Source organism: Talpa occidentalis, unplaced genomic scaffold (assembly GCF_014898055.3).
Source record: "Talpa occidentalis isolate TD23 unplaced genomic scaffold, MPIMG_talOcc4v2.1 talOcc4.7, whole genome shotgun sequence".
In the NCBI taxonomy this organism is placed as follows: domain Eukaryota; kingdom Metazoa; phylum Chordata; class Mammalia; order Eulipotyphla; family Talpidae; genus Talpa; species Talpa occidentalis.
In genome coordinates, this window is record NW_023605083.1 from 128,825,569 (window position 1) to 128,851,082 (window position 25,514).

The window sequence follows — 25,514 nt, forward strand, 5'->3', positions numbered from 1 at the left end:
AAAAGTCAATGCCATGAGCAAAGGCCTAGATAGTACCAAGAGTACACACAGGCTCCTCCCTACTGGCCTGACGATGTGGCTCACCATTATTTAAAAAAATCAGATTGTTAGGGGGAAAGGATGTCCTGAGAAAACTCCATACAGGCTTTGTGGATTCCATCCCCACTCCATCAAGACACTGGGAACTACAAATCCCATGATCTCCAGAGGGAGGTTGTGAGGACCTGAGGGCAGGTTTAAGCAGCCATGTTCTCTGTTTGAGTATTTCACCAGCCATGTGTCCAGGGGCTCACTCTCTTGGCCTGACGGCACATGGTTTTCACCAGCTCGGTGGGTCATTGGGATTCCAGGTCAGTGGAACAGGTAGGATGCATTTACGAACTTATCTCCCTCTTTTTCTCCCTGAGTTATTCATTTCCCGATTTCCTCTTCCCTTATAAATAAACCTTTTATTAACCTTTTATTTGTGCCTGCAGTTTAGCATTAATAAGTCCCCTTTAAGTGCATGGGGGAGGACCCACAGTCAGGCAACCCGTTTTATATTGGGGTCACTCTGTAACAAGATGACTCGAGTGTTTGCATTTTTTTTTTAATTTTTTTTTTATAGAGGCATGTTTATTTATTTGTTTGTTTGTTTGTTTGTTTTTTGTTTTTATACAAGCACTGGGTACAGTCAGAAGTGCGGGAGGGTGAGAGAATTCACCAGAGCCAGAGCGGGGAGCAGAGCAGGTAGAAGGACCGAAGTACAATGCTGAGGGGAGCAGTGGGCGGCAGGAGAGGTCTGTGCGCCATGTGGGACCCTCCTCTGGTGGCCGGGGAGCAGCCGGGGATCGAACCGGCGCCGCAGAGGCCGCGGGCAGCTTCGCAACCCAGCGCTCAACCGCTGCGCCACCAGGGAGGCCCTCGAGTGTTTGCATTTTAATGAGAAGATGGGATCTTTTTGACACTGCTTATTTTTCATCCTTATCATTGTTCATCTCATAAAATTGGAGTGAATGCTGCCGTTTTGCTAAGTAATGAAAACATAACATCAAACCTTTAAATCTTTGTGTGGAAAAGAACCCACCAGAAGGATCTAACCCAAAGTCAAGAACTGCTTCTCTGTGTTCTACAAGTTGACCATTGCCATTCTGGGTCAATAATCCTGATCTCACTAGATGGTTCCATTATTAGAGATACTGACAATAAAGGCAGTCTTCTGGATACCGATGCTGACTATTGCATTGACCCCTGGGTGGGTGGGGATATCAGGGAGCAGGATGACATAGCAGCCCCTTTCTCTGCTTCATGGACCACAGGTGTAACCACTCGAGCAGAGCCATGGCTTAGTCATCTCACCGAAATAGTTTTTGAATACATGAGTATCAACTTTAATATTTTCTTCTCCTTTAGTCCTTCCCATGCTGTCTCCTGTTCCACTCCTTCCCCATGATGGAGTTGCCTTAAAAAGCAAGATACCCAGAATTTGAACTTTATACTTCAGTTTTGAAATAGCTCTAGTTAGATCAACTTTAATGCTTTTCCTGGATATTGTATGTGGATGAAAAACTATTTTGGTTGCATCTTTGCCTTGATTTGGGGGGCAGATAGATTGTTAACCTCATCTGCTGTTTCTCCCTCTCTGCTCACCTTTGCTGGCCTTCAGGGCTTGAGACTGATCAGCTTTTAAATGTCAACAGTTGCCTAATCTTCTTTGCCGTGAACTTCTCCAGTCTCCAGAGCTGGACGATTGGCCCCACATGTGAGTTCCTGGTTTGGAGGTGTTCTGGTCTGCAGAGCTGCTAAGAGAGTCTAAGACACATCTCTGGAGACCCTGCAGGCATCTCCTGTAGCTGTCTCCACTCTGAGCTGGGGGGGTCCCCAGGTCCACTCACAGATCTCCTATTTTGGGGGGCGGGGATCAGGTCCAAAGACCCACCTTCATCCTGGTCCTGCTATCAGAAGCTCCTCTTCTCATTAAGGCTTAAAGCTTGAGTTATAGTATGAGATGAATTTTATGTAGTCCTATTCCCCAAACATTTACTACTTGTGTGACCCTAGATAAATCTACTGGGCTAGTCATGGTTTGGTCCCTGAAATGGGAATGATATTCATACCTGGTTCTCACTTGCCATATGTGAACACAGGGATGGAATTGGAGGGGATGATGCTTAGTGATATAAGTCAGATGCCAACACCAGATGGTGTCACTTATATGTGATCTATAGAGAAACAAAGCCATGGGTCAAAACCAAACCAGTAACAAACCCTAGAAATCTGACAATATTGGCTCTCTAACTCACTGAACAAGAACCAGACTCAAGCACACATAGACACACTCACTCATGCATTCACACACTCATACACATGCACACACACACACTCACACAGTCTTTTGCAGCACCGAGTCTTTATGTTTGGGACTAACTGTCCCCGCCCCCACCCCATGAGCATCCAGCTTCTGGCTGCAAAAGGAATTAATGGCAAAACAAGCCTGTGTACTTTGGAGCCAAGCGGTAGGAAGCATCACCCTCGCTGCTTTCCTCAGGATGCACAGTGACATCACCCGCCCTCGATTGCTTCCCCTCTGAGTTCAAACACTTTGGCTCCATCCCAAAGGGCATTCAGAGCCAACAGGCCCTCCCTCCAGCCCACCCGCTGGCAGTGCCATTTCACCCCTAGAAACATTCACCTCTGAGAAGGCTCTGCCCAGTGACCTCTCATGGATCGATCACCCTCTCCCCACCCCGTGGTCTGGGCCTCCTTCAGCCTCTTTCTTGCTGACACTTCTTTGGATTCTTACCGATTTGATCGGTGGGTCTTTCCCACTGCCATAACTTGCACTGGTGTCCACGCTGTGCACACTCAGGGCACACACATCACAGAAAAGCTTGACAACAACTGCAGGTGCCGAAATACCTTCTTATGGTCCTGCTGTTTGGAATTACCGGGGTGACACATACTCTGGATTCTAAAAATCCTGATTTACTCTTCAAGCGACATTAACCTGTAGGCACCATTTATAGCCCATTGGATGTAGTTCTGGTTCTTTCGCTTCCTAACTCTATGACATACACTGAGCAACTCGCCTTCCCAAGCCTGAGCTTGTTAACAGGTAGAAGGTGGAAGCTGTCTTAAAGCCTGTGTCTCAGGACTGTCTAAAAACAGTTCTAACAAGTAGGAGATGGTTACCCAGCACTCAGGGCCTGAGACAAGATCTCCTGCTGGAACAAAGGGAGAAGTCACGAGAGTGAGTGCTGGGGCTGTGTAGAAAAACCTTGAAGCATCACACATTGTCTGTGGGCTGCATCATCCTGAGCTACTCGATGGGGCTTTGCAACCTCTTGGCCTTCGTTGTTGAGAGGTTGATGAACGGTGTCCTGCTGAGCTGACCGTATAGTCTCCTGAGGGACAGCGATAGCTGGTCCAGGTCACACCTCCCCCATAGTTTGCTTCCATACAAAGTGTGGCTTAGGGTTCAGATGACGAGGATGGAAGCGATGAACAGCCCTTCCAGAGAGCAGAAGCAGAGACCAGCTTTGCTCGTGACACAGTGGGGATGGTGTGTTTCTGTGCAGGTAGCCCTGGGACCAGCAGACTTTCTTGTGGGCAGTGCTAGGAAGGAACAGTGTGATCTCAAACTTCTTGGGTTTTTACGTGATTTGGGGGCCTGTTAGCCACATCTAAGTAGTGACTAGGACAAAACTCCCTTAGTGTGTTGGGTCTGCTCTTTTAAATGTTTGTGGATACAGAAGCTGGTCTGGGCACATTCACAAATTGTTGAAAATCTGTCTTGAGGGTGGGTTTCTTTTCTTCTTATTTTTCTTTTTTTATTGAAGGCATCCAATCTCTTTCCACAGGAATGTTACATGAGATTTGGACTTCCAATGCCAATGATGTTTACATATCTCAGTTAAAAAGCCAATATTGCTTCTTCTGGTCCTAGCCTCTATGAATAGAAAAAAGCAATTTGGGTTCAGAGATTATTCCTCCCCTTAAGATTTCCAAGTTCTGCAGCACTGCCAAGGCTCATGAGCTGAATGAACTTGTCATAAATGGTATGTGCTCTGCCCACATGGGTGTAAAGTGGCATTTGGATTAAATTGAAGCAAAAGGCAATTTTATTACCAGAGAAAACATTCCTGTCTGTCCCTTCCTCCAACCCGCATCATAGAAAGGGAGGCCACACTGCCTATAGTTAGAATTGTTATGAATAATTCTTAATAAAATCAGTAGCTAAGAAATGTTGAATTTTTGAGACATAATGGAAATGTTTCTCCATGTAGCTATACTGTGTACATTCTTGGCTTAGAATGAATTTTGATTTGGATGTGGGACATCTATTTGTTGAAGCCAAGCACCACTCAAATTTCCATAGGAAGATTATCTGCTGGATGAATTAGCTCAAGGAATTAAAAATAAAAATTCCTAAACTGCCTTTTGCTCAACTCCCCAGAATGTTCCCCTTGATTACATCCTGCCTGTTGGATAGCTTGAATTTAGGCAACAGAAAATCATCTTAATAGCTTGCAATGTTCAGAAATGGGACGTACATTCTTTCCAAAGCATATGATTTATTCAAGTCAAATGCAAATCAGTTCCTCACTTCTTTCCTCCTCTGCCTTCTCTGTACTACTCTCCTCCTTCATTAGTTTAGAAAACCAAACACTAAGCACAAAAGCAGAATGCTAGGGAAGCACCTCTGCACCTTAAAAGTGGGGGAAATGTCTGAGACCTGCCCAACTTCCTTTGGGTCTACAGCATCCTGTCCACCGTGGAATCATCCTATCATAGATACCTCCGCTCTCAGTGGGCTGCCTGGTCAGAAGTCTGGGGTGTACTTGGCAAGATAGACCTCCTCAAGGCACTGATAGTCCTTAGAGTTCTCAATAGCAGTTTTCACACTGCCTCAGATCTAGTTACCTTTTGATGAATTTAAGAATGCACAAAGGCTGTATCCACTATCTTTTCCAGTTCATCAAGGCCTGGTCTCTCACGGTGAAGGCTTAAACAACTCACCGTGAAGTTTAAGGGCAAAGTGCTCCCATGGGCTCCACATTCAACTCCCCAGGGTCTATCATAATGAATAGTCTAGCCTAAGAGATGCTGGAAGTAGTATTACTTCTCTTTGTAAGGGAAGTATTGCTAACCATGTCATCTCATTTTGAAGAGGCTTTTATGGATAAGGAAATCAAACCTTCCTACTAAGAGAAGGATGATTCATTGTTCTCTAACACTGTAGTAGAAACAGAAGGATATCTGGCAGAGAGTGTAGAAAGTGTAATGCATGGGAAATCAAGAGTCCATCAAATGCGCTAAGAGTTGCTTCATTTTCCTGCCCAATAAAGATGTCCTGAGTTTTCATTCTGACAACTTAAAACAGAAATCTAGTCACTAAAAGGTCAAAGACTCTGTAGACACTATCCAGGGCTTCTATGATTCCTGCAGATTGAATAGATGAATGAATTGACTGTAAATTGCCAGAGGACAATTTGCAGCCAGTTTCACGAAATGGGAAAATAGCCCTAGAGAGAGATAGGACTTAGTTCTCTGTCAGAATACCATAAATACTGAACTCTGAGATAGTCAACAGCCATGGCATATGTGCTTTCCATACATTGCATTTGTTCTGGAATGAGCAGTGCATCTCCCAAGTCAAACTAGACGGGGGCTATCAGAGGTCAGTCATAGGTAACTTAGCCTCTAAAAAGCAAAGTGGGTGACGCGTACAAAATGGCTTCTATTCCTAATGATATTTGTGTTTTTCTGGGAGGCTCTGTCAGCTCTTCCTGATGGTTTTTGAAGACACTCAGAGGTTAGAAGGAAAATTTCCAAGAAGGCTGAGAAATGACCAATGTAATAATTCTTGATGAGGAAAAAAAATGGCTGCTAAAACCCCCTCTCTCTCTTCCTCTCTTCCTCTTTCCTCCTTCAGCTCTGTACTCTTCATGCACTATGGCCACAGCTATCAGCAGCACAATTAAATGCTTATTAAATGTCAGGTACTGTGAAAGGAGGTGGTTACACACCTTCATTTAATCCTCCTAACAAGCCTGTCTTCTGATATTTTCAGGAGGGTAAACAGAGGCTTAAAGAAGTTGTGTAACTTATCCAAAAGTGCAGTTAGTCCTCCATGTGATTTCCTAGTGATTCAACAACCTCGTGTATGCCAGACCAAGCATCTCATTCTTGCAGTAGATCTCGAAGATGTGTAAGAACTAACTAGGAGTCAACAAAATAAGACCTATTGGGATGGAACCAGAGGAAATGCAGGTGTAACTGGTTGCTCTAGGATACGGGGTCAAGTTGTTAATAGACTGTACTTTTAAAAACCTGCCACAGTAATTACTGCTGGTGGGGGTATCTGAATGAGGTTCTGGAGTCATGAATATGGATTATTAAGACCTGAATGGGGTCGAACATTTAGGCACATCTGCATGATAAATATTGATTTGCTTTCCTCCAGTGCATTCATTTCAACAAACCATTTCCTTGGGTCTTAAAAGTCTATTAACTTAGCCTTTCAACTACTCAAGTTGCAAAATAGCATGATTTTTAATGTTTTCTTTCCAAAGTTATTGAAAATATTAAGATAAAAGAAATATCCCTAAAACAGACTTTGGTGTACCAAGCCAAGAAGTGAAGGTATTAGCAGTTTTAATATGGTTTGGAGCGGGGAAGGGAGCAAAAGGGGTGGGGGGGGGTTGCATTGGATGCCTGTTTAATTCTAACTCTGTTTTATGTACCCTTGATTTGTTACCAGCTGCATTCATGGTTTCTCCAGTTGGTCCCTAGTGGCCAAATATGACCCGGCCCCCTGATTCCCCCCCTCCTTGTTTTAAATGAGATCTGGTTTTACTTAGATGAATTAAATGTCACTATATTTGTTTCTGTGAATTGTTCCAGCAAAAATTACAGCATCGATGTCTGACTTTAAACGTCTGTAAGACTGTCTGCCTCTCTGGGTTATTTATAGTTGCCTTTTAAAAGTTCTAATAAATGCTTTTAGATTGCTGTTGGTTTGTTTTCCCTTTATGGAGCCTCAGAGTTGGTGCACTTCAAAGTATCCACTGAAAGCACCTGCTTTTCTTTTATGTAAGAGCAATGCAGTTTCATTGTAAACTTTTAGAAAATAGAAGCAAATAAAAGAAAAAGGAGAGGAACTAAACATCTCACCAGACTGAAGCCCGTGATGAGTATTTTGTCATCTATCAGCCTATCTTTTCTCCATTTTTAAATGTATTTAACATTTTTTAAAGCTCTACATTATAAAAACTTTTATAATTCTGTTTCTCCCATTCAGTAATAGGTTTTATATTTTTCCTGCCATTCTTCTACTCCATTACTTTTAAATGACTACATTAGAAGTCATGAGCAATGTGATTGTACCATTACCTATGAAACAATTTTGTACTTAGTAGCTGACTAGACCAAAGTCAAATTATCCAAGCCCTTATGATCATCCATGATAATTTCTTTAGGATAAATTGTTGTAAATGGAATTGCTGGATGAGTGTGCCAAAATCATAAAATATTGTCCCATAGCCAACTAACCTCCAGAAATATTTCAAATGGGTTATGTATATGTAGTTTATGTTACACATATAGAATCTTTAAAATGACAATACAACACCATGCATTAGTGTTAGGAGGATCACATGTCTAATCATTCAATTGTTGCTTTACCAAACTAAACACAATCCAGTGCCAGGTACAATTTTTGGTTGAGCTCCAGATTTTCAGGGAGCATGGTTAGGTGCCACTGTCAATGAAATCTCCAGTTCTAGGAAGGCTGTTAAATCATATGACTTAACAAAAGAAGTCTCTCAACATAGGTGGTAGGGGTGGGGACAGGATAATGGAAGTAATTGAAAGCTGTTATTTGAAGAACTGTCAGAATTGATGTTTTTATGGTTCTGGGAATGCTGATTCTCTCACTAGGACTGAAATTACCTTGAGAATAAATATCATTTTGTATTGCTGAATTATTTATTAATTCATCCCTTTAATGTATAATCAATGAGTGCCTGTGTACCATATATTGCACTAGCTCTGGGGATGCAGTGGTAAATAAAACAACAGGAATTTTTCTCATGGAGTTTACAATCCATTCCATGGGGTAATCCAGCCAACACACAAGTAAATCAGTCAGTAGTGCTAGGTGTTTTGAAATGAATAGTGGCATGGGACAGAGTTTTCTTACAGTTTACATCTTCATTAGACAAGGCCTCCCCAAAAGGTAACATTAAAAGTGAGACGTCAGTGATAAGAAGTCACTTCTGAGAAAAGGATGTGCAAAGGCCCAGGGGCAGGAATAGCTTTGTCTGTTAGAGTGGAGCTTAGTAAACTTTTTCTGTAAAGAGCAAGGTAAGCCAATACCTTAGGCTTTGTCACTACATAGTCTCTGGCAACTACTCAAGTCAGCCATAGTAAAACTGACAATGAGTAACAATTGATACTATATAAACAATGGCCTGACTGTGTTTCAATAAAACAACCAGTGAGCCAGATTTCTCCCTTAGGCTGTAGATTTCTGACTCCCATGAGGAAGGGAGAATCAACAATCATAATAGGAGTTACTTTCCAGACAAGGGCAGAGGTCAGATGTATGTAATCTATAGATGTATATCGTCTACACAGTACAAATTATGCAAATTAATTGTCATGGGAAGACACTGCGGGATTCTAAGCCAACAAGTGACAGGTTTTGATTTTTTTAAAAAAACAAGAGTAGATTGAAGTGCAGCAAGGGCAGAGAGAGAAGATTTGGAGAAAGTATTTTTGGTTTATTGAAGATGAGGTGTTTTGACTCCAGGTCTACTTTGAAGGCGAACTAATACGACTTGGTGACAGTTTGCGTGATGGGAGTAAAGGAGAATGATTAGACCATATACTTGCCTAGAAGAGAGATTTTAAAATGTAATTTAAGGGAAATTTTAAAAGTTTTTGCCTTATTAAAAACAACAAAAAAAAAAAATCCCTGGTTGATGGAAGCAGAAGAAAAAAACATCAAAATGTTATCAGGTAGCTGACAGCAGGAAACAAGTGTGACAGCATGAAACAAGTGTGACAAAGAAGTGTGAGAACCTGTTTGAGCAGAAGTAAGAGGCAAAATAAAATGAAACTCTATCTCGGGGTCTGTCTCGCAAGGAGCTCCTGCAAGCATCTTCCCAGGAGACGCAGGCACACCTCCATGCCTCCGGTCTCTGGACCCCTAGGAGTTTTGTATAATAGGACTCAGCACCCTCATGTCACTTCTTCAAGACTCAGAGCCCTGTTGTGATTGGCCACTCCTGGGTCACATGACTCAGTTTCAGGCCCAGGGCAAATAAACACTGTCCTGAGAAGTCCTCCACTGCCCCATCCTTATCCCAGCCACCATCATCTTTTACCTGATCATTAAAATGTCTTCCTGGCTTACCTCCCCTCATCTGCATTTCAATCTCTCTAACCAGTTTCCCATTGGACAGCCAGATTGATATTTTTTTAAATGAAACAAATATATTTAAAAATAAATAAGACAAAAAAATAAAATGCAAGCCTTATCATGTCAAGCCCTTGATTATGAAGCTCCAAACATTTTCACCGCTCTTGAGGGAAAGACCCAAATCTTGAGTTCTATGCATTAAGCCTTTTATACTGTCTCTGTCTCTCTTTCCACTTATGGTCCTCCTGTCTTTCTCCCATCCTGGGCATTAAGTTCAGTTCTTTGGAATAAATGCCCCATTGCAAAGGCATCTAGGAGTCACAGAAGCTTTGCAAATGCTGTTCCTGTGTGTGGGAAATGCTTCCTTCTTATTCTACTTAACGCGCATTCATCTTCCAGATGTCCATCTCTCCCAGCCTAGGGGAGACCCTAGTAAAAGCTATTGCAAGCAATGCAGGAGAAAGATTTCTTCAAGTTCAGGGCTAAAGGAGAGCTGTCCATAAGAGCGCCCAGGGTCCCAGCCAGTGTACTCTTTATATTTTCATTTAATACTTACAAAAACATTTGAGATAAAGCAACTTTTGTCTACACATTTTAAATAAATTCATCGGGGCTTAAAAATATTTGTCAGGTGCTGATATTGGGCAACCCAGATGTGGTTGAACCATACCTGGCATCTGAGTCTTTAGTCTCCATTTTCCTGCCTTCGACCACACTGTGCAGCACTGTATGGTCAACTGGGCAGCAGCCCCCTATGGCAGGAGCAGGGTCTTTACGTTTCAAGTTAGGGCGATCACTCTGGATCACAGCTGTCAAGAGCTGAGTTAGAAGGCTCTCACGTGCACCAGCTGAGACCAGGCACTTGGGACTCACAGCCTGAGTCCAGGGAGAAGATGCACCTCAGACCCAGAAAGGTGGTCCTTAGGAGAATCACATCTTAAACTTTTACACTAGAACCAAGGATGTAGCAGCCGAACTACACCTATGGATAGTAAGATCCTTAAGCAGATAACGTCTGTGTGGCAGTTGACAAAATTGGAGGAAACCCCAGAGCCTCCGGAGGTGGCCGGTGAGGGGTGGGGTGTGGGACCCTGACACCTGGACCTCACTTTCTCCCGTGCCTGGGTCACATCGCACCTTCCACCCTGGCTCCAAGAATTTCTTTTTTTGGTGCTTCCTACCAGCAACAATGATTTCATTTTTTTTTATTTTTCCTTTCATGCTTATTGATGCCCAGCTCTTAAATGCCGATCCCACAAAGGTGGGGCTCTGCTCACTAATTCCTGAGTGAGTGGGCCTGGCACACGGCATGACCTCCATTTAGAAAAATGAAAAAACAAGAACAAAAACAGCAACACACTCGCCAGTGGAGTATTTTAGAGGCCTCTGGGGAAGTCAGTCCTTTTCTGGGGAAAACTGACCTGTGATCTTTAAAGGGCCACTTGAGATCTTAGATCTGAACCAGCCCAGATCCAGCTCCTGCGAACTCCAGGCAACTCGGCTGGCATCCAACCAGTTGGGGGTGGGCAGGCTGATTTTCAAGATAAAAGCAAGAGAAAGCTTCAGAGCCACCTTAATAAAGCATGTGCCTACGCTTTGTGACAAAGGCAATCACCTTGTGAATTTCCTCAATGTGTTAACTTTGCCAAGGTTGTCCTGTGTCCTTGAGGTTGGGTGCTCAGAGCACATGGCTTTGAAATTTGTACACTGAGTTGGAAGTATGTGCATCTGTGCATGAGAGAGAAGGGGGCTTGGAGGAAGAAGGCTGGGGGACCTCCACGTGGTGATAGTTATGAAGAAAGAAAGGTCCTGGGGTTCTGGGGAACTGATAGGACAGAGGTGACCCCAGTGGGCCAGGCAGGGCCATCTTGTACTTAAACAGAAACATCTACTGAGACCCACACCGTGTTTCCCGGTGGTGGTGCAAGCAGAAAGCGCTTTGAAGCAGTTAAAACAAATGCTCTGATATTTTGCAAAGATCCAATTGAGTCCCGATGGGATTCAGATTCACATAGTAAATATTGAATAAAGATTCAGTGGGGCGGGCACAGCGAAAGATGGTTCCCATTCATGAGCTCATGCAGTCTGCAAGGTGATGGAGCGACACAGATGTTACAACCCCCGATCACAGGTGGGGACCTGGAGGTGTGGGGAAACCCTTAACACAAGCCACTTAGGACCTTGAGGACAGACCCAGAGCTGGAGTCTGCCTCCTCGTTCTCTACAATGAGATGTTATTTCAGATGTTTCTTAGTAAGGAAATTTGATTTTTAAGACAGAATCCTTTGGAGTTATAATTTGGGTTTGTGTCGGCACCGTCCCGTCATCCAGAAGATGGAGAAACACAACCCCAGACTCCAGATTTCTCCTCTTTATAAAACAGCATCATTTCGGTGACGCAGAGTATTTTATTCGGATGTAGATATTACGTAAGGAAAACCCAAACTAGAAATTGCCCCCCCAGAAAAGGTCAGGAGCAGTCTGAGACCCCCTGGATTTCTGCTTCTCCTTTCCAGCTCTCAGCTGAGTTGTTGGCTCCCAGGGTCCTCTAACGCCTCGCCTACCATAAACAGACAAAGCTTTCTTAAGTGTTTTCAGGAGAATTTATGAGTGATATCAAGAAAGAGGTAAAATCCGTGGCCACTGAGAAGCTGGACCTGAGTGGGAGAGTAAGGTTGGGAGGCAGAAGAGGACAGAGGCAGCAGAAGCTGGAGAGCCAGTTGAGGTCAGCTCTGGAGAGGGAAATGGCATGCGAGGATTTACCTACAAAGGAGAAGCTGTTTGAGAGTAGGGAGTGGGAGGATTTGGAGGAGTATGCACCATGTCTAGCAGCTCCTGGGTGAAGCTGGGTTGAGTGACTGACCCAGGAGAGACACATAAGTGTTTCTGAATGTCTGTGTGGGTCTCAGGCAAGATAAGGCTCAGGTGTGATGCTGGGGAGACCAGTGGTGGTCCTGGGTTTTGAGCAAAATAACCTCACTTGCTTGGGTTGTGTCCTCACTTATGGACACGCCTCTCACTTTGCTCTCCAGCAAGCAAAGCCCACCCATGGGCTCCTGCTGCCTACAACACCTTCCCCATGCCTGGAGATCCCCACCCAGGTGGTCTTTAAAGACAGTGAGCTGCACGGGGAATGCAGCCACCTTTTCTGCTGTCTTCCATCCGCTCTTGAGTTTCCTATAAAATCTCTCTTCTCATCCATCAGTTGCCAGGAAAGTAACTTGATGACTGATAAGAAGTCATTTGCCTGGTAAGAAGGGCGGTGTGACTCACCAAGGCTGTGGGCATTATTTATTGTATTTTACAGAAGTTACGTTAGAGCATTATTTGCGGAGCAGCTCAAATAATACAAAGACAATGGCTCCAACTATTAATATAGTTGTATTAAGTAGATGCTAAAGACAAGGACGAGGGCCTCCCTGGTGGCGCAGTGGTTGAGCACTGGGCTGCGAAGCTGCCCACAGCCTCTGCAGTGCGGGTTCCAGCCACTGGCGAGGGCCCCACAGGGTGCGCAGACCTCTCCTGCCTCCCGCTGCTCCCCTCAGCAGTGTACTTCATCAGTCTGCCTGCTCTGCTCTCCCCTTGGCTCTGGTGAATTCTCTCACCCTCCCACGCTTCTGACTGTCACCAGTGCTTGTATAAATAAATAAATAAATCTTAAAAAAATAAAAAATAAAAATAAATAAAGACAAGGATGAATTTTATTATCAAAGTGACACCCGGTGGTCAAGACTTGGCCATAACGGTGGATACACAGCATGCTAATGAGATGCTTGCACTTGAACTAGCAACAAGAGCCGTCTGTCTTGTCCATAGCTGAATTTGAGAGGATGTGGCAAAGGAATTGCTGAAAAATCGGTGAGTGTGGCTGAGGCACATTTGCATATCAAGAAACCGGGGACAGAAACAGGATGCTCATTTGTTTTGTGGAGAATGCTCCCTGTCTTGTGTCCCATTTGCTGTGTTCCATTTCAAATGTGCTAAATCAGTAAAGGCTACTTCCTGATCATTCAGAGATCTAGAAAATAGAGGGCTAAAAGCAGATCTCAGTAGTTAAAGTGGACTAAGGAGCTGGTTTTTTTAAAGTCTGAACTTAATGAGCAAGGTCTGAGAAAAAGTCACTGCAGGGTTCAGTCTCTTAAGTGGTGCCCCCATGGGAGACAGTCAATCTGGGAGCCTCTCAATGTTTTCCTAAGAGTCTGTGAGTTGTAATGAACTGAGATGGCATCTCAGGAAACCGCCATCGTCATCCCGACTGCAGGGACTGTTACTCCGGGAACCTGAAAGGAACCCCAGGTCATGGCCAGGTAGGGTTATGGTTTTTCTCTTGCCTTTGTCACGAGTGATCTGGCAAAATAGTTTGAAATTGGTGCCAAAGGGGGACTTGCCTGATTCAACATTTACTTTAGAACTTAATATTTCACAATTTTTAATGACAGTGATCAAATACCATTTGAATAAAAAGAGTTTCCAACTAATAATGTAGTCGCTACCGGAAATTAAGGGGTAGAAGGTGAAAAAAGGACATACAGAAATGATCCCTTGCAGCTGGCTTTAAGGAATTAAGGGTGACACCATGATTAGCAAAGCACTCAGCCACCTTTAAAGCTGACTTTCAATCCTGAGCAACATGAAGGTTGAATGCAGAATGCCAGCCTTGGCCTCTTGTCTTTCAATGGCAAACATTTGGAAAGTTCCGAAATGAACACAATATCCTCAACAAGAGATGAACACCTATTTCTCTGGTCTAGTCATTTTGACAAAAGTACCTTTGTACATTTCTTTGCTCATCATGGAGACTGAGAAATGATTAGAACTCCGTAAAATTCATCTCGTAATCATCTGTCATTTAGCTTAAAAAAAAAAAAGTCTTAGAAAGAGTGCATCATGTACATGGCTGGAGAATCAAAGAATTGGAGGAATAAAATGTAGGTACCTCACGGGATCTGACGAAAGCGTTTCTCTGGATGAGCTGAAATGGTGATCACTTTAATCCGTCCTGACACGGTGGAATTGGTACAGAATTCTCACAGCTGCAGCTTGTATCCCTGAAATGGTTACATTATTCAGAAATAATTCAGATGCATTCATTTGTAGCTTGTATTCATTGAAAATTCATTGCCAACTGGCATACTGTGGAAGGTGCTTTTAAAACGGCTCGTTGCTAATAGTTGTTGGTGCTACTGGAATTCAAGAGGGTGCCAACCAAATGCCATTTCAAATGGAAACCTTTCTTTTTTTTCTTTGGCAACAGAAAAGAGCAGAGTCCCCCAGTAGCTCCTGATTTATAAGCTGCGCTTTCTTATTAGACTCCCACAAAGAGTGTCATTCCCTTTAAGGAACTGGGTTGGAAACCTTTAGCAAGAAAACAATCCTATCTCCAAATCTGCTTTTTAATTTGAAATCCTATGGGCTTTTGATGATAAGGAGACCCATTTTCATGTCTGGAATAGTGGGTCGGTGGGGGGTGGGGGGGGTCAGAGAGCAGACTAAAAGCCCAGAGCAGCTCCTGTTTAAAGGTGTCCTTGAGCCACCCACCAGCCAGCTGTACAAGAAAGGCTCTATGTTGGGGACATTTGTAGAAATATTTTACATTCAACATTCCAGTGAGCATTTTGTCAGCCCGGGTCGCATCCTGAAATTGTACAGTTGTCTTCCCAAATCACAGTTGAAGTGCCGACAAAAGAGAGGCTATAACCCCTCAAAGCAGAGGTGGAGATCTGGTGGGGGAAGTGTGTGGTGGGGGAAGGAGGTGCATTGGAGGTGGGGTGGGGTGGACGCACAGAAACTCTACATGACTTATGGGATTTGGGGCCGTAAGCGGACTCCACGCTCCTCGTGGGCCACCAAACAAAGTGTTTATTGTAAAGTGGGTCTGATCCCTGGAGAAGAAAGTGATCCCCTTTGACGGGAGGGAAATTAACCCTTGCTGGCTGCCTCAGGAGGGAAGGCCTGGAGAAGTACTGAGTGATCTATTTCCCTGGCTGGTTCAAGTGGGGTGAATTGGGGTGGGGCTCACTATTCTGCCTGCATTTGTATGCAGCCGACTGACTGGATCTTCCAAAGTTTCTCCTTACCCTTGTTACCTGCCCTCATCTAAATCAGGTAAACTAGTAAGTACTAAATGAATCTAAATTAAAATTAGGTTGCAGATACCTCTTTTTTTTTTTTTTTTTTTCTCATAGACGCCATAAAAGATCACTTAACACTGCAGTTTTTAAAATTTACTTCCAAACTTGAGCTGGGAAATCCACTGGCCTCTCTCAGGAAGGTGAGAAGAACTGTCTCTCCTTCCAGAGCTTTTAAAAGACTCACTTTGAAGGGAGACCAAGGATGTGGCGGAGGAATGACTGTGAAATCTTCAGGATTCCGTGAGGAGCTAGAGGGAAGGGTTCCGTTGTCGTCTGCTGCCTTTAAGAGGAAAATAAGATTAGCAACTCTGGCAAATTTTCGGCTTCTATTCAGAAGGAAAGAGAAAAGTTTCCAGTGTCAAAAAAAAAAAAAAAAAAAAAAAAAAGCGGGGGGAGAGGTTGGGTAAGGGATGGCTGTTTGGAGACAAAAGCCGAGCAATTTTATACCTTCTTGAAAGCTGACCTGGGAGTGGTTTTAACTCTTCAGAGGTTAAAAGATTTTTTTTCCTGTCAAGACCAAATGGTAGAGCGGAGGGTAGAGGAGTTTAATCTGAAAGTGTCCCTGTCAGTTCTGTTCTATCCTGAGAAGTACACACTCTCCGTGGAAGCAAAAGAAACTGCAGATACTGGAGCTGAAGGACCTTCTATCACAGCAGCCAGTATGTAAGTGACATTTTCACATGAAGGTCGAAACTCTAAATTGCCTCCTTCTTCTAAGGGAACCATCTGACTTCAACACAAAGCTTATGAGACTGCTAAACAAATATCTGAGTTATTGCCTTTTAACATGAGAGGATTTTTTTTTTTTTTGAATGCCCTCATGCCAGAAGAGTCTCCAAAAATAAGACACTTTCTTATGCTAGGACAGAAAAGGTAGTGCAGCTTCATTTGGGATAATTATAGTGTTTACTCAAGCCATACACATATATAAAAATGTTATTTCTTCTAATTGCATATTTTGTTCCTTTAATGACTGAGTTGGATTCGAAACTCAAATGAGTAATCAATACTGAATGTCTCTATCATTCAAATGAAATCTTAGCTACTTCAGATGGCATGAAATTGCTTCAAATTTGGCAAATTGCTAGAAAGATGGAAATTAAAAACTAAAGCATAAGTGTGTTTCTTCTTCTTTTTCTTTCCTTTTTTTTTTTTTTTCTTTTTTTTGTTAGGTTGTAACTGAAAATCCAAGCCAACAAGTAACAATCTACCTAGGACTATTGCCATCACCGACATCACCTAGATGCCCCAGGGGCACGAGAGAAAATGAGCTACTACAGCAGCAACTATCCGATTGTAAATGTGGACCCCAAGTACCCAGGCTACCCCCCAGAGCACATGGTCGCTGAGAAGAGCAGAGCCAGACGTCGCCTGCTCCACAAAGATGGCAGCTGCAACGTCTACTTCAAGCACATCTTTGGAGAATGGGGGAGCTACGTGGTGGACATCTTCACCACTCTGGTAGACACCAAGTGGCGCCATATGTTTGTGATATTCTCCTTATCTTATATCCTCTCCTGGCTGATCTTCGGCTCTGTCTTCTGGCTCATCGCGTTCCATCACGGAGATCTACTAAACGATCCAGACATCACGCCTTGTGTTGACAATGTCCATTCTTTCACTGGGGCATTCTTATTCTCCCTGGAGACCCAGACCACCATCGGGTATGGTTACCGCTGCGTCACTGAGGAATGTTCGGTGGCCGTGCTCATGGTGATCCTTCAGTCCATCCTGAGCTGCATCATCAACACCTTCATCATCGGTGCTGCCTTGGCCAAAATGGCAACTGCTCGCAAGAGAGCACAGACCATTCGCTTCAGCTACTTTGCCCTGATAGGCATGAGAGATGGGAAGCTCTGCCTGATGTGGCGCATTGGTGACTTCAGGCCAAATCATGTGGTGGAGGGCACAGTTAGAGCTCAGCTGCTCCGCTACACGGAGGACAGTGAAGGGCGGATGACCATGGCCTTTAAAGACCTCAAGCTCGTCAATGACCAGATCATCCTTGTCACACCGGTGACAATCGTTCATGAGATTGACCACGAGAGCCCTCTGTATGCCCTTGACCGAAAAGCAGTAGCCAAAGACAACTTTGAGATTTTGGTGACATTCATCTACACGGGGGATTCCACGGGGACGTCCCATCAATCCAGGAGTTCTTATGTACCCCGAGAAATTCTCTGGGGCCATAGGTTTAATGACGTCTTGGAAGTTAAGAGAAAATACTACAAAGTGAACTGCTTGCAGTTCGAGGGAAGTGTCGAAGTGTATGCGCCCTTCTGCAGCGCCAAACAGTTGGACTGGAAGGACCAGCAGCTCCACAGCATGGAGAAAGCCCCACCAGTCCGAGGAGCTGGAACCTCTGACACCAAGGTCAGAAGAAGGTCATTTAGTGCATTTGCCATTGTCAGCAGCTGTGAAAACCCGGAGGAGACCAGCACCTCTGCCATGGTTGAGTGTAAGGAACCACCTTATCAGAAAGCTCTCCTGACTTTAAATAGAATCTCTGTAGAATCCCAAATGTAGTCCTACATTGTCACCCTTCAATCATTTTACTCTCTAGCCAATCGCTTTAAGGCAGATAATTATAAACAGACCTTTTAAAGAATGCTACATCAACATCTGATGGTGATGGGATAAGTAAAATGGGTTAAACTTGATATAAAAATAATCTAAAAATTAGCCAATTTCTAATCATTTAAAAAGATGTTTTTGGCTAGCAAATGTTGTATTAGGGATGGAATTACAACGCAATTCATTAACAATTCATTGATTTCATTGTTATCTCCCTTTATTATCTCATAGACTTGTATTTTCAATGGAGATGTAATGGGGAATAAAGGTAGAATGATGGAGTAAATAAATACAGGAACATAGACAGTCACGATGAATAATAAATCCTTATATGTATACAAATCAAACAGTATCATGAGTGGTTTCCTATAAATACCTCATATCATCTAACCAAGATATGTAAGATATGCACTCAATAGATTGTAGTATTGAGATACTTAACTCTGAAATCAACTGTCCGACCCAGTCACCATATCTTGGGGTTAGTAAGCAGGGGTAGTCAGCAGAAATAGACCAGAAACAGCCCATGTCACCCATGTCAACAACTAGTTCAGTCTCCTACTGCCAGTTTCCCCGGCTAATGATCAACAAGTGCTAGAAGCTATTTTTCTCTAACCCATGAAGCAGAAGACATTATTATTCAAACTTTTTTTTTTCTTTTTTAAATGTTCCTGTTGACTTAAAAAAAAAAAAAAAAACTTTCTATGGAAGGGCAGATATAGGAGATCAGGAACTTTTTCTAGGTCCTATGACAAGGAGGCTTGCTGTGACCAATTCCCACCTTCTCCAAGGACAGATGAAGGAACAGGGTCTTAAAGATGGGGGAGGGGCTGGGTGGCAGATCCTTTGAGAGAAAATGTATTCCTGTGATTTGAACAACTACAACTTTGGCCGGTTACAGAAGGGATGGAACTTAGGGGCAGAGAATGAAGGGAAAGGTATTTATTTTTTGTACCCAGAAGTTATGTATATTCCCTGTCTTGGTGACTTTACAAAACAAATGACTTGTGAATTTTAAGAAATTCTTCCATTGAACTTGGAACAATCATTTAAATGAATGATTTTGTGAAATATAATTAAAATGATTTCATGCACATTATGAAGTAGATAAGCTGATTGGAATAGAATTGCTTAAATTTTAGGAAATAAGACAAATTTGTATACTCTTTCCTTGTTCAAAGATGTTCATTGTGATTATTTTGAGCACAAATCCAATCATCTATGAATGAAGAGTTGCTTTAAGCTTTATAAATTGAAAACTTATTAGGTACATTCAGAATTACCTGTTTTATTTTTAGATTGTGCTGAGCTCACAATAACTATATACCATAGGTTTTTGTTATTGTTGTTATTTACACAAATCGTTTTTACTCTCTCTCCACTTAAATTAAAAGACACAAGTAAATTGAATCACATAATCCAAGAGTTACCAATAAAAATAAAATCTATAGGTATGATTTTCTTCCTTCTTTTTTCCTTTCTTCCTTCCTGTTTGCTCTCCCTCTTTCTTTTGCCTTGAGAAACAGTTACTTTTTTAAATGCACACATATAAATCTTCTTCTTTTATGGATATTTATTCAGATCATGCAAGTTGCAAAAGTGTCCTAAAAGTTCACATCAGAGATCAAAATAATGCTTTTCCCCCTGTCTTGCTTTAGGAATGCAAAATCCATTTTTAAAATTGCACATGCTGCAGATTTGGGTTTCAGAGCTGCTATCACCGAGCTAGAGTACTACAGTAGAGTAGGTAGAAAACCACCACCACAACAAAAATGCACCCCCCTTCTAGCTTCTTCCACACACATCTAGTTTCATTTTCCTTCGTTTTGCTTCCTCCACGCTGTCTACCCTCATCTTGCTGGAAGCATCGGCGTCCAATGAATACATCCTGTTGTACTAGCTGCCTTCAGTGTCCAATCCTCCTACCTGATTAGCATGTGAAATCGGCATTCCCAAATCAGATGCACCTCAGATTTTCTGTTTAGATTTACAGCATGACTTGACATACCCATGAGTCACTTAATATAAACATCTTTATTTTTTAAAAAAGATTTATTTATGCATGCAAGAACAGGGGTGTAGGCCAGAGGTGTGGGGGGTGAGAGGCTTCACCAGAGACAGTGGGGAGCAGAACAGGCACATCTACTGAAATCCACTGCTGAGGGGAGCAGCGGGCGAGACAGGAGAGGTCTGCACCATGTGGATCAGCTCTGTAGCCGGGGATTGCTTCATAGTTACTATTGCTTCATAGCAACCCTTGCACCACCAGGGAGGCCCCCACTTAATATAAATATCTTAAAGGACCTGAGAAGTGTGTGCATGAGCCTGCATTCCAGGTCCTGTAAGCTGTTTAAGGATGCCATCGGCTTCAGGTACAGCAATAATGAGATCACTGTCTCAGAGAATTCGAGCACAGGCAGAATGAAAAGCCTTGTGTAGAGGCTTTTAACAGCTTGTAGACGCTCCATCCGAATGAAGAATGGAGCGCCTCTAAGCATTGCTCTGTGCAAAACGGCTTTTCTAGTTTTCAATGCTTTGTTCGTGATGGGAAATGGGTCAAATGTGATTTTTTTTCTCATGGCATCAGTTTTCTCCCTATAGATGAAATTATACAGTGTGGATAATTAGATGGAAAACAAAATCGTGGCATCCGGGCCTCTGTGCTCTGCAGCCTGTGAGCCGGCGCTGGCGGAGCCCTGGGAGGGACATGCTGTTTCCTGCTTCCATCGGTTCATCAAGCACTGCCAGGTGCTTTGCAGAGATACACTTAATCCCGCCACGAAACAGGGTGCTTTTCACATCCTTGTCATCCAATATCTCCTCCTTTGCTTCTTCCTAACAAATTTCCAACTGGGACATGTGTCCAGGTTAAAAAAAAATTACAAATGTGCTTCTCATTCTCTCGTGCCTCTGGGGGTCGGGCCCAGGGTCAGGGGCCGGATTTGGGGGCCTGGCAATGCTCTGGTCCACGGGAGGTCTGCAGAGCTCTGTGGATGTGGCCCCCGGGCAAGCTCGGCTCCTGGGCTGGCTTAGCTGGCACCTGCCTTTCATCCTGCTCATCTGCATCTCAGACTTCATAGTCAAAGTTCTCGAGTAGGAAAGATTGAGGACATCCCTTACAGGGGAAGGTGGAAAAGGGAAAGAGGGCTTATCTCCAGGCTTCTTCTGTGTGAGTGAAAATAAGCATGATTTCTCCCTGACACGGCGAGGGACAGATGTAAAGGGAATGATCAGGAATCAAGGCTGGTGAGGAAAGATGCTGTACAATCTCGGTCCAACCTGCACTTGGATGTGGGATTGGCCTCTGTGGAAAACATATTTCTGGGGAGTTAAGGATGTGCCACGGTTATTAAAAAATAAACACATAAGAAAGACTCTTCTTGGCCTGGGAATCTCAGACAGGGGGCTCAGCTGCCTTGATAAAAGGCTCCACCCCTCCTGCTGCGGGGCTGCCCTTGATCTTCAACCTCCCTCTCACAGAACCACAGTCCGTGCCATGTTGTGACAGGGCTCCCTAGAGCAGTGAATGAAGTCCAAGGAAACCTGGTTGCTGAGACAGGCAGCTGAAACCAAGGGCAAAACTCGGCAAAGTGCTTGCAGACGCCCCAGCAAGCCCAAGTGCATCTGTTTGGAAGTGGACGTCAAGATGTCAGACAAGTGAACATCAAATACACATGGAGGGGCTTAGAGTCTACTTTAAATATTCACATTGTATCACCTCTGAGTTGGCCAGGTTCTATGCAAAGTAGATTCTCAAGGCCACTCCTGTGAACATGATGGGCACTAAATTCTGCCAGTTAGTTCCATCCCTTGCAGACCTGATTCTTCTGTTCTGAATATTCTGCAAGACCCATGTAAGGGTCCTTTTTTGTTTGTTTTTTTAGTTTATTTATGCATACAAAGCTGGGATGCAGGCCAGAGGTGCGGGGGGTGAGAGGATTCATCAGAGACAGAGTGGTGAACAGAACAGGGGGATCTACTGAAATACACTGCTGAGGGGAGCAGCAGACGAGACAGGAGAGGTCTGCTGTGCCATGTGGGTAGCTCCCTGGCTGGGGATCAAACTTGTGCTGCAGTGGCTGGTGATGGCTTCATAGTGCTGAGACTCAACCCCTTGTGCCACCAGGGAGGCCTCGGGTCCTTGATTTTTTAAGGTAAGATTTGCCTGTGGACACTCTTGTTGCTCCTGCTTCAGTTCTCAATTTGTGTGCTCTCTCTCTCTCTCTCTCTCTCTCTCCACACACACCCCATCATTTTTTGAAGGAGTCATATAGAAATAACCCAGCACTGGGGCCTCCCTGGTGGCACAAGGGTTTAAGATGCAGCACCATGAAGCTATCCACAGCCCCTGTGGCCTGAGTTCTATCCCCGGCCAGGGAGCAACCCACATGGCACAGCAGACCTCTCCTGTCTCGTCCGCTGCTCCCCTCAGCAGTGTATTTCAGTCAATCGACCTGTTCTGTTCCCCACGTCTGTCTCTGGTGAATATTGTCACCCCCCACACCTCAGGCTATACCCCAATTCTTGCATGCACAAATAAATAAATCTTCAATAAAAAAAATAAAAGAACTCAGCACCACACACAGATCACAAGCGGGGTTAACACAGACATACACAGCAACTGATGGCCCAGCAGGGAGGCACGTGACTGCTACTCGCTCCTTGACATGAGGCCTTTGAAAATGAAAGCTAGTACCTGTGACTCAGTTCAGATCAACCTATGGGCAGAGAACAAACAAGGCTTCCTACGGGGGCATTTTCCTGAGCCACCAAACCGGGGTTGCTGGGAAACCATCTTTGGTCTGCGTTGCTCTGAACATTTTCCCTCAGAGAGAAAAGACTTTTGTCTAAATGAACCCCAGGTTCTTCTGCTGTTCTTACTTCACTAAAGCCAGTGAACACAATCCTCCTGGGGCAGTGGGGTGGGGTTCCAAGATTTATCTGGGGGGTCAGCCTCTCCCTCTGTCCAGACACCTGTGTTCCTCTCCCAGGGAGTGCCCTGGCCTGTGGTTTGGGATATTCTGTGCCAAGTTTGGAGACTCAAGTCAGCACAGCTAGGTCGTCCAAGTTCAATTGACTTAGAGTTATTGAGTACCTTGCAGAGAAAATTTAGAAAGAAATTAAATGCCCTACTGACTTTCGTTGCTTGTTCTCATTGACTTACTCTAGAAGTGCTTCAGAGCAGAAGAAAAGATAACTAGAATCTCTCATCCCAATACAGAGTATGTGTTTTTCTTTTTTATCTTAAGATTTTATTTATGCACACAAGAGCTGGGGTGCAGGCCAGAGGTGTATGTGTGTGTGTGTGGGGGGGCGTGGTGGTGGTGAGAGGATTCACCAGAGACAGAGTGGGCAGCAGAACAGGCAGACTGACTGAAATCCACTGCTGAGGGGAGCAGCAGGGAGACAGGAGAGGTCTGTCATGTGGGTCAGCTCCCTGGCCGGGGATCAAACTCAGGCCATAGCCGGGTGACAGCGCTGAAACTTAACCCCTACACCACCAGGAAAGCCTATGACTAAGTTTCTGGACTAAGGTTGAGGTTCCTCTAAATAAAGCAGCAGCCTGAGCTGGGCCATCACCGATCCCAGCCGCCACGGAACCCTGGACAAGGGCCGTCACTGATCCCAGCCTCCATAGGCTGCAGAGACACAGGTTAATCGTTTGAAGTATTTCAGCAAGCCCAGGGGGTGAAAACCCAAACAGAGAAAGTCTTGCTAAGGAAACAGAGCCAAGGAATGCTTTTTCTCTGTGCTCTTTTACCACAGGGGCCTGTAAACCATCCTTAATCACTGACTAAGTAACTTGAACTTAAGACAGAGAGAACCCCACAAGGTTTCGTCCCTGTGAAAACGTCTTCAAGGAAAGTTATCAGAAACCTTCCAATTCCCACATAAAACACTTCAGTCACATGCCCTGCACACTGCGGCTAGAGGCTTTTTATGTGAATTAGAAGCACATGTTGGAGATCAATTATTTATTGAGCTGCCTGTTGGTTCTATCTGATAGCAGTTTGCTGCGGAAGGGAGGCTCGCAGCGGGGCCGGTGCAGGCCTGAGCCAGCTCCCGCCACTGCCAATTCCAGAGCCCACGAGTTTCAGGACACCCAGGGGACGTCAGCTCATTAGTTCAAGCCCATTTTACACAGGGAAAAGTCTAACTTAGAGGCACTGAGCTGTCTGCCCAGAAAGACACAGAAGGACATGCAGGAAAGCGAGGAAGGCAGCAGCTCACCACCTCATCCAGACAGGGCCGCCGAGCAGCCGTCGACAGTGATGAGTTACTCAGCAGCTGTGAAATGGGAAAAGTGATGGCTGCAAGTCCTTTGGTGAACGAGACGCCCACCATTTTCTAGAAGAGCTTCTGGACTCAACCATTCAATGGTCATTAATTATTTACAGAGTCTAGAGTCTGGGGGAGGGGGAAAAACACAGAAAGAACAACCATGTGTGAGGATAAACTCCAGAATGGAAACAATGGATCGAGCAATAAAAAGGTTCTGGCCCCTTTCTGGGGTGATGCTTACAGGTGCCCCTGGACTTGGTCACTGCACCCCTTCTCTGTCACCTTGGGGGCTCTGCCACTATGGGCCTTGGGGGGAGCAAACAGAGTAGCTGGGGGGGAGTTGGTCCATGAAATCTGTGGTCCAAGTTCAAGGGCAGGATCTACTAGTAGCAACAGGGAGAGACACGGGCCAGGATTAACAACAGCTGCTCGTCTTTTTAATTGTGCAACGTGGACCCACTCAGTTGTCATCCCCATGCTCCCTCTATTTCCACTCTAGGTTTTTTGTTTTTGCTGTCTTCAGCTGTGGTGAAAAGTACAGGCCTCAGACAGCCGAGCATTGGGTCTTCATTCTATTATTTTCTTGCTGCGTGACTCTGGGCAATTTATGTATTTTCTCTGTGCCCTGGTTTTCTCAGCCATGAAGTGAGGATAATAATGGGACCCTCCTCACAGTTGAAGGATTAAGTGAGATAGTATTGGTCAAGTGCCGAGAACAGTAATTGAACTAAGCCAAAAAATATTAAAAAGGAGAAATCATTGGAGAGATGCAATATAAATTATTCTTATCTGAATGTAGATGATTTCTATATTATCCTACCCAAGCACTTTGGGTTACATAACTGCCTATTGTGTGACACAATTACAACACTACTGTACTCGGGAACACAGAAGACTTAGTGAAGAGTATCAAGTCAAGAGATATCAGCCTGCATATGGTACGGGATACCCTCTCTGTGCAGACGCCCTACAGAGAGTTAATGCTAAGCTGTTTCCAAAAGTATTTGACTACTTTATGGGCTTCCCTGGCAGCACAAGTGTTTGTCTTAGCACTATGAAGCTGTCAGCAGCCGCTGCGGCACAAGTTTGATCCCTGGCCAGGGAGCTGACCCACATGGCAC

General features: G+C 44.2%; 1 protein-coding gene across 1 annotated transcript in view; it reads left to right on the forward strand.

Annotated features, from left to right (window-relative positions):
* The window catches only part of KCNJ16 (potassium inwardly rectifying channel subfamily J member 16), a 48,171-nt gene extending 29,640 nt beyond the window's left edge, over nucleotides 1-18,531 (forward strand). Inside the window, exon 2 of the mRNA XM_037492689.2 lies at nucleotides 16,710-18,531. Coding sequence (XP_037348586.1) covers nucleotides 16,804-18,063 — 1,260 coding nt within the window. The 5' untranslated portion in view covers nucleotides 16,710-16,803 and the 3' untranslated portion in view covers nucleotides 18,064-18,531. The remainder of the gene's footprint in view (nucleotides 1-16,709) is intronic.
* The last annotated feature ends 6,983 nt before the right edge of the window (nucleotides 18,532-25,514 follow it).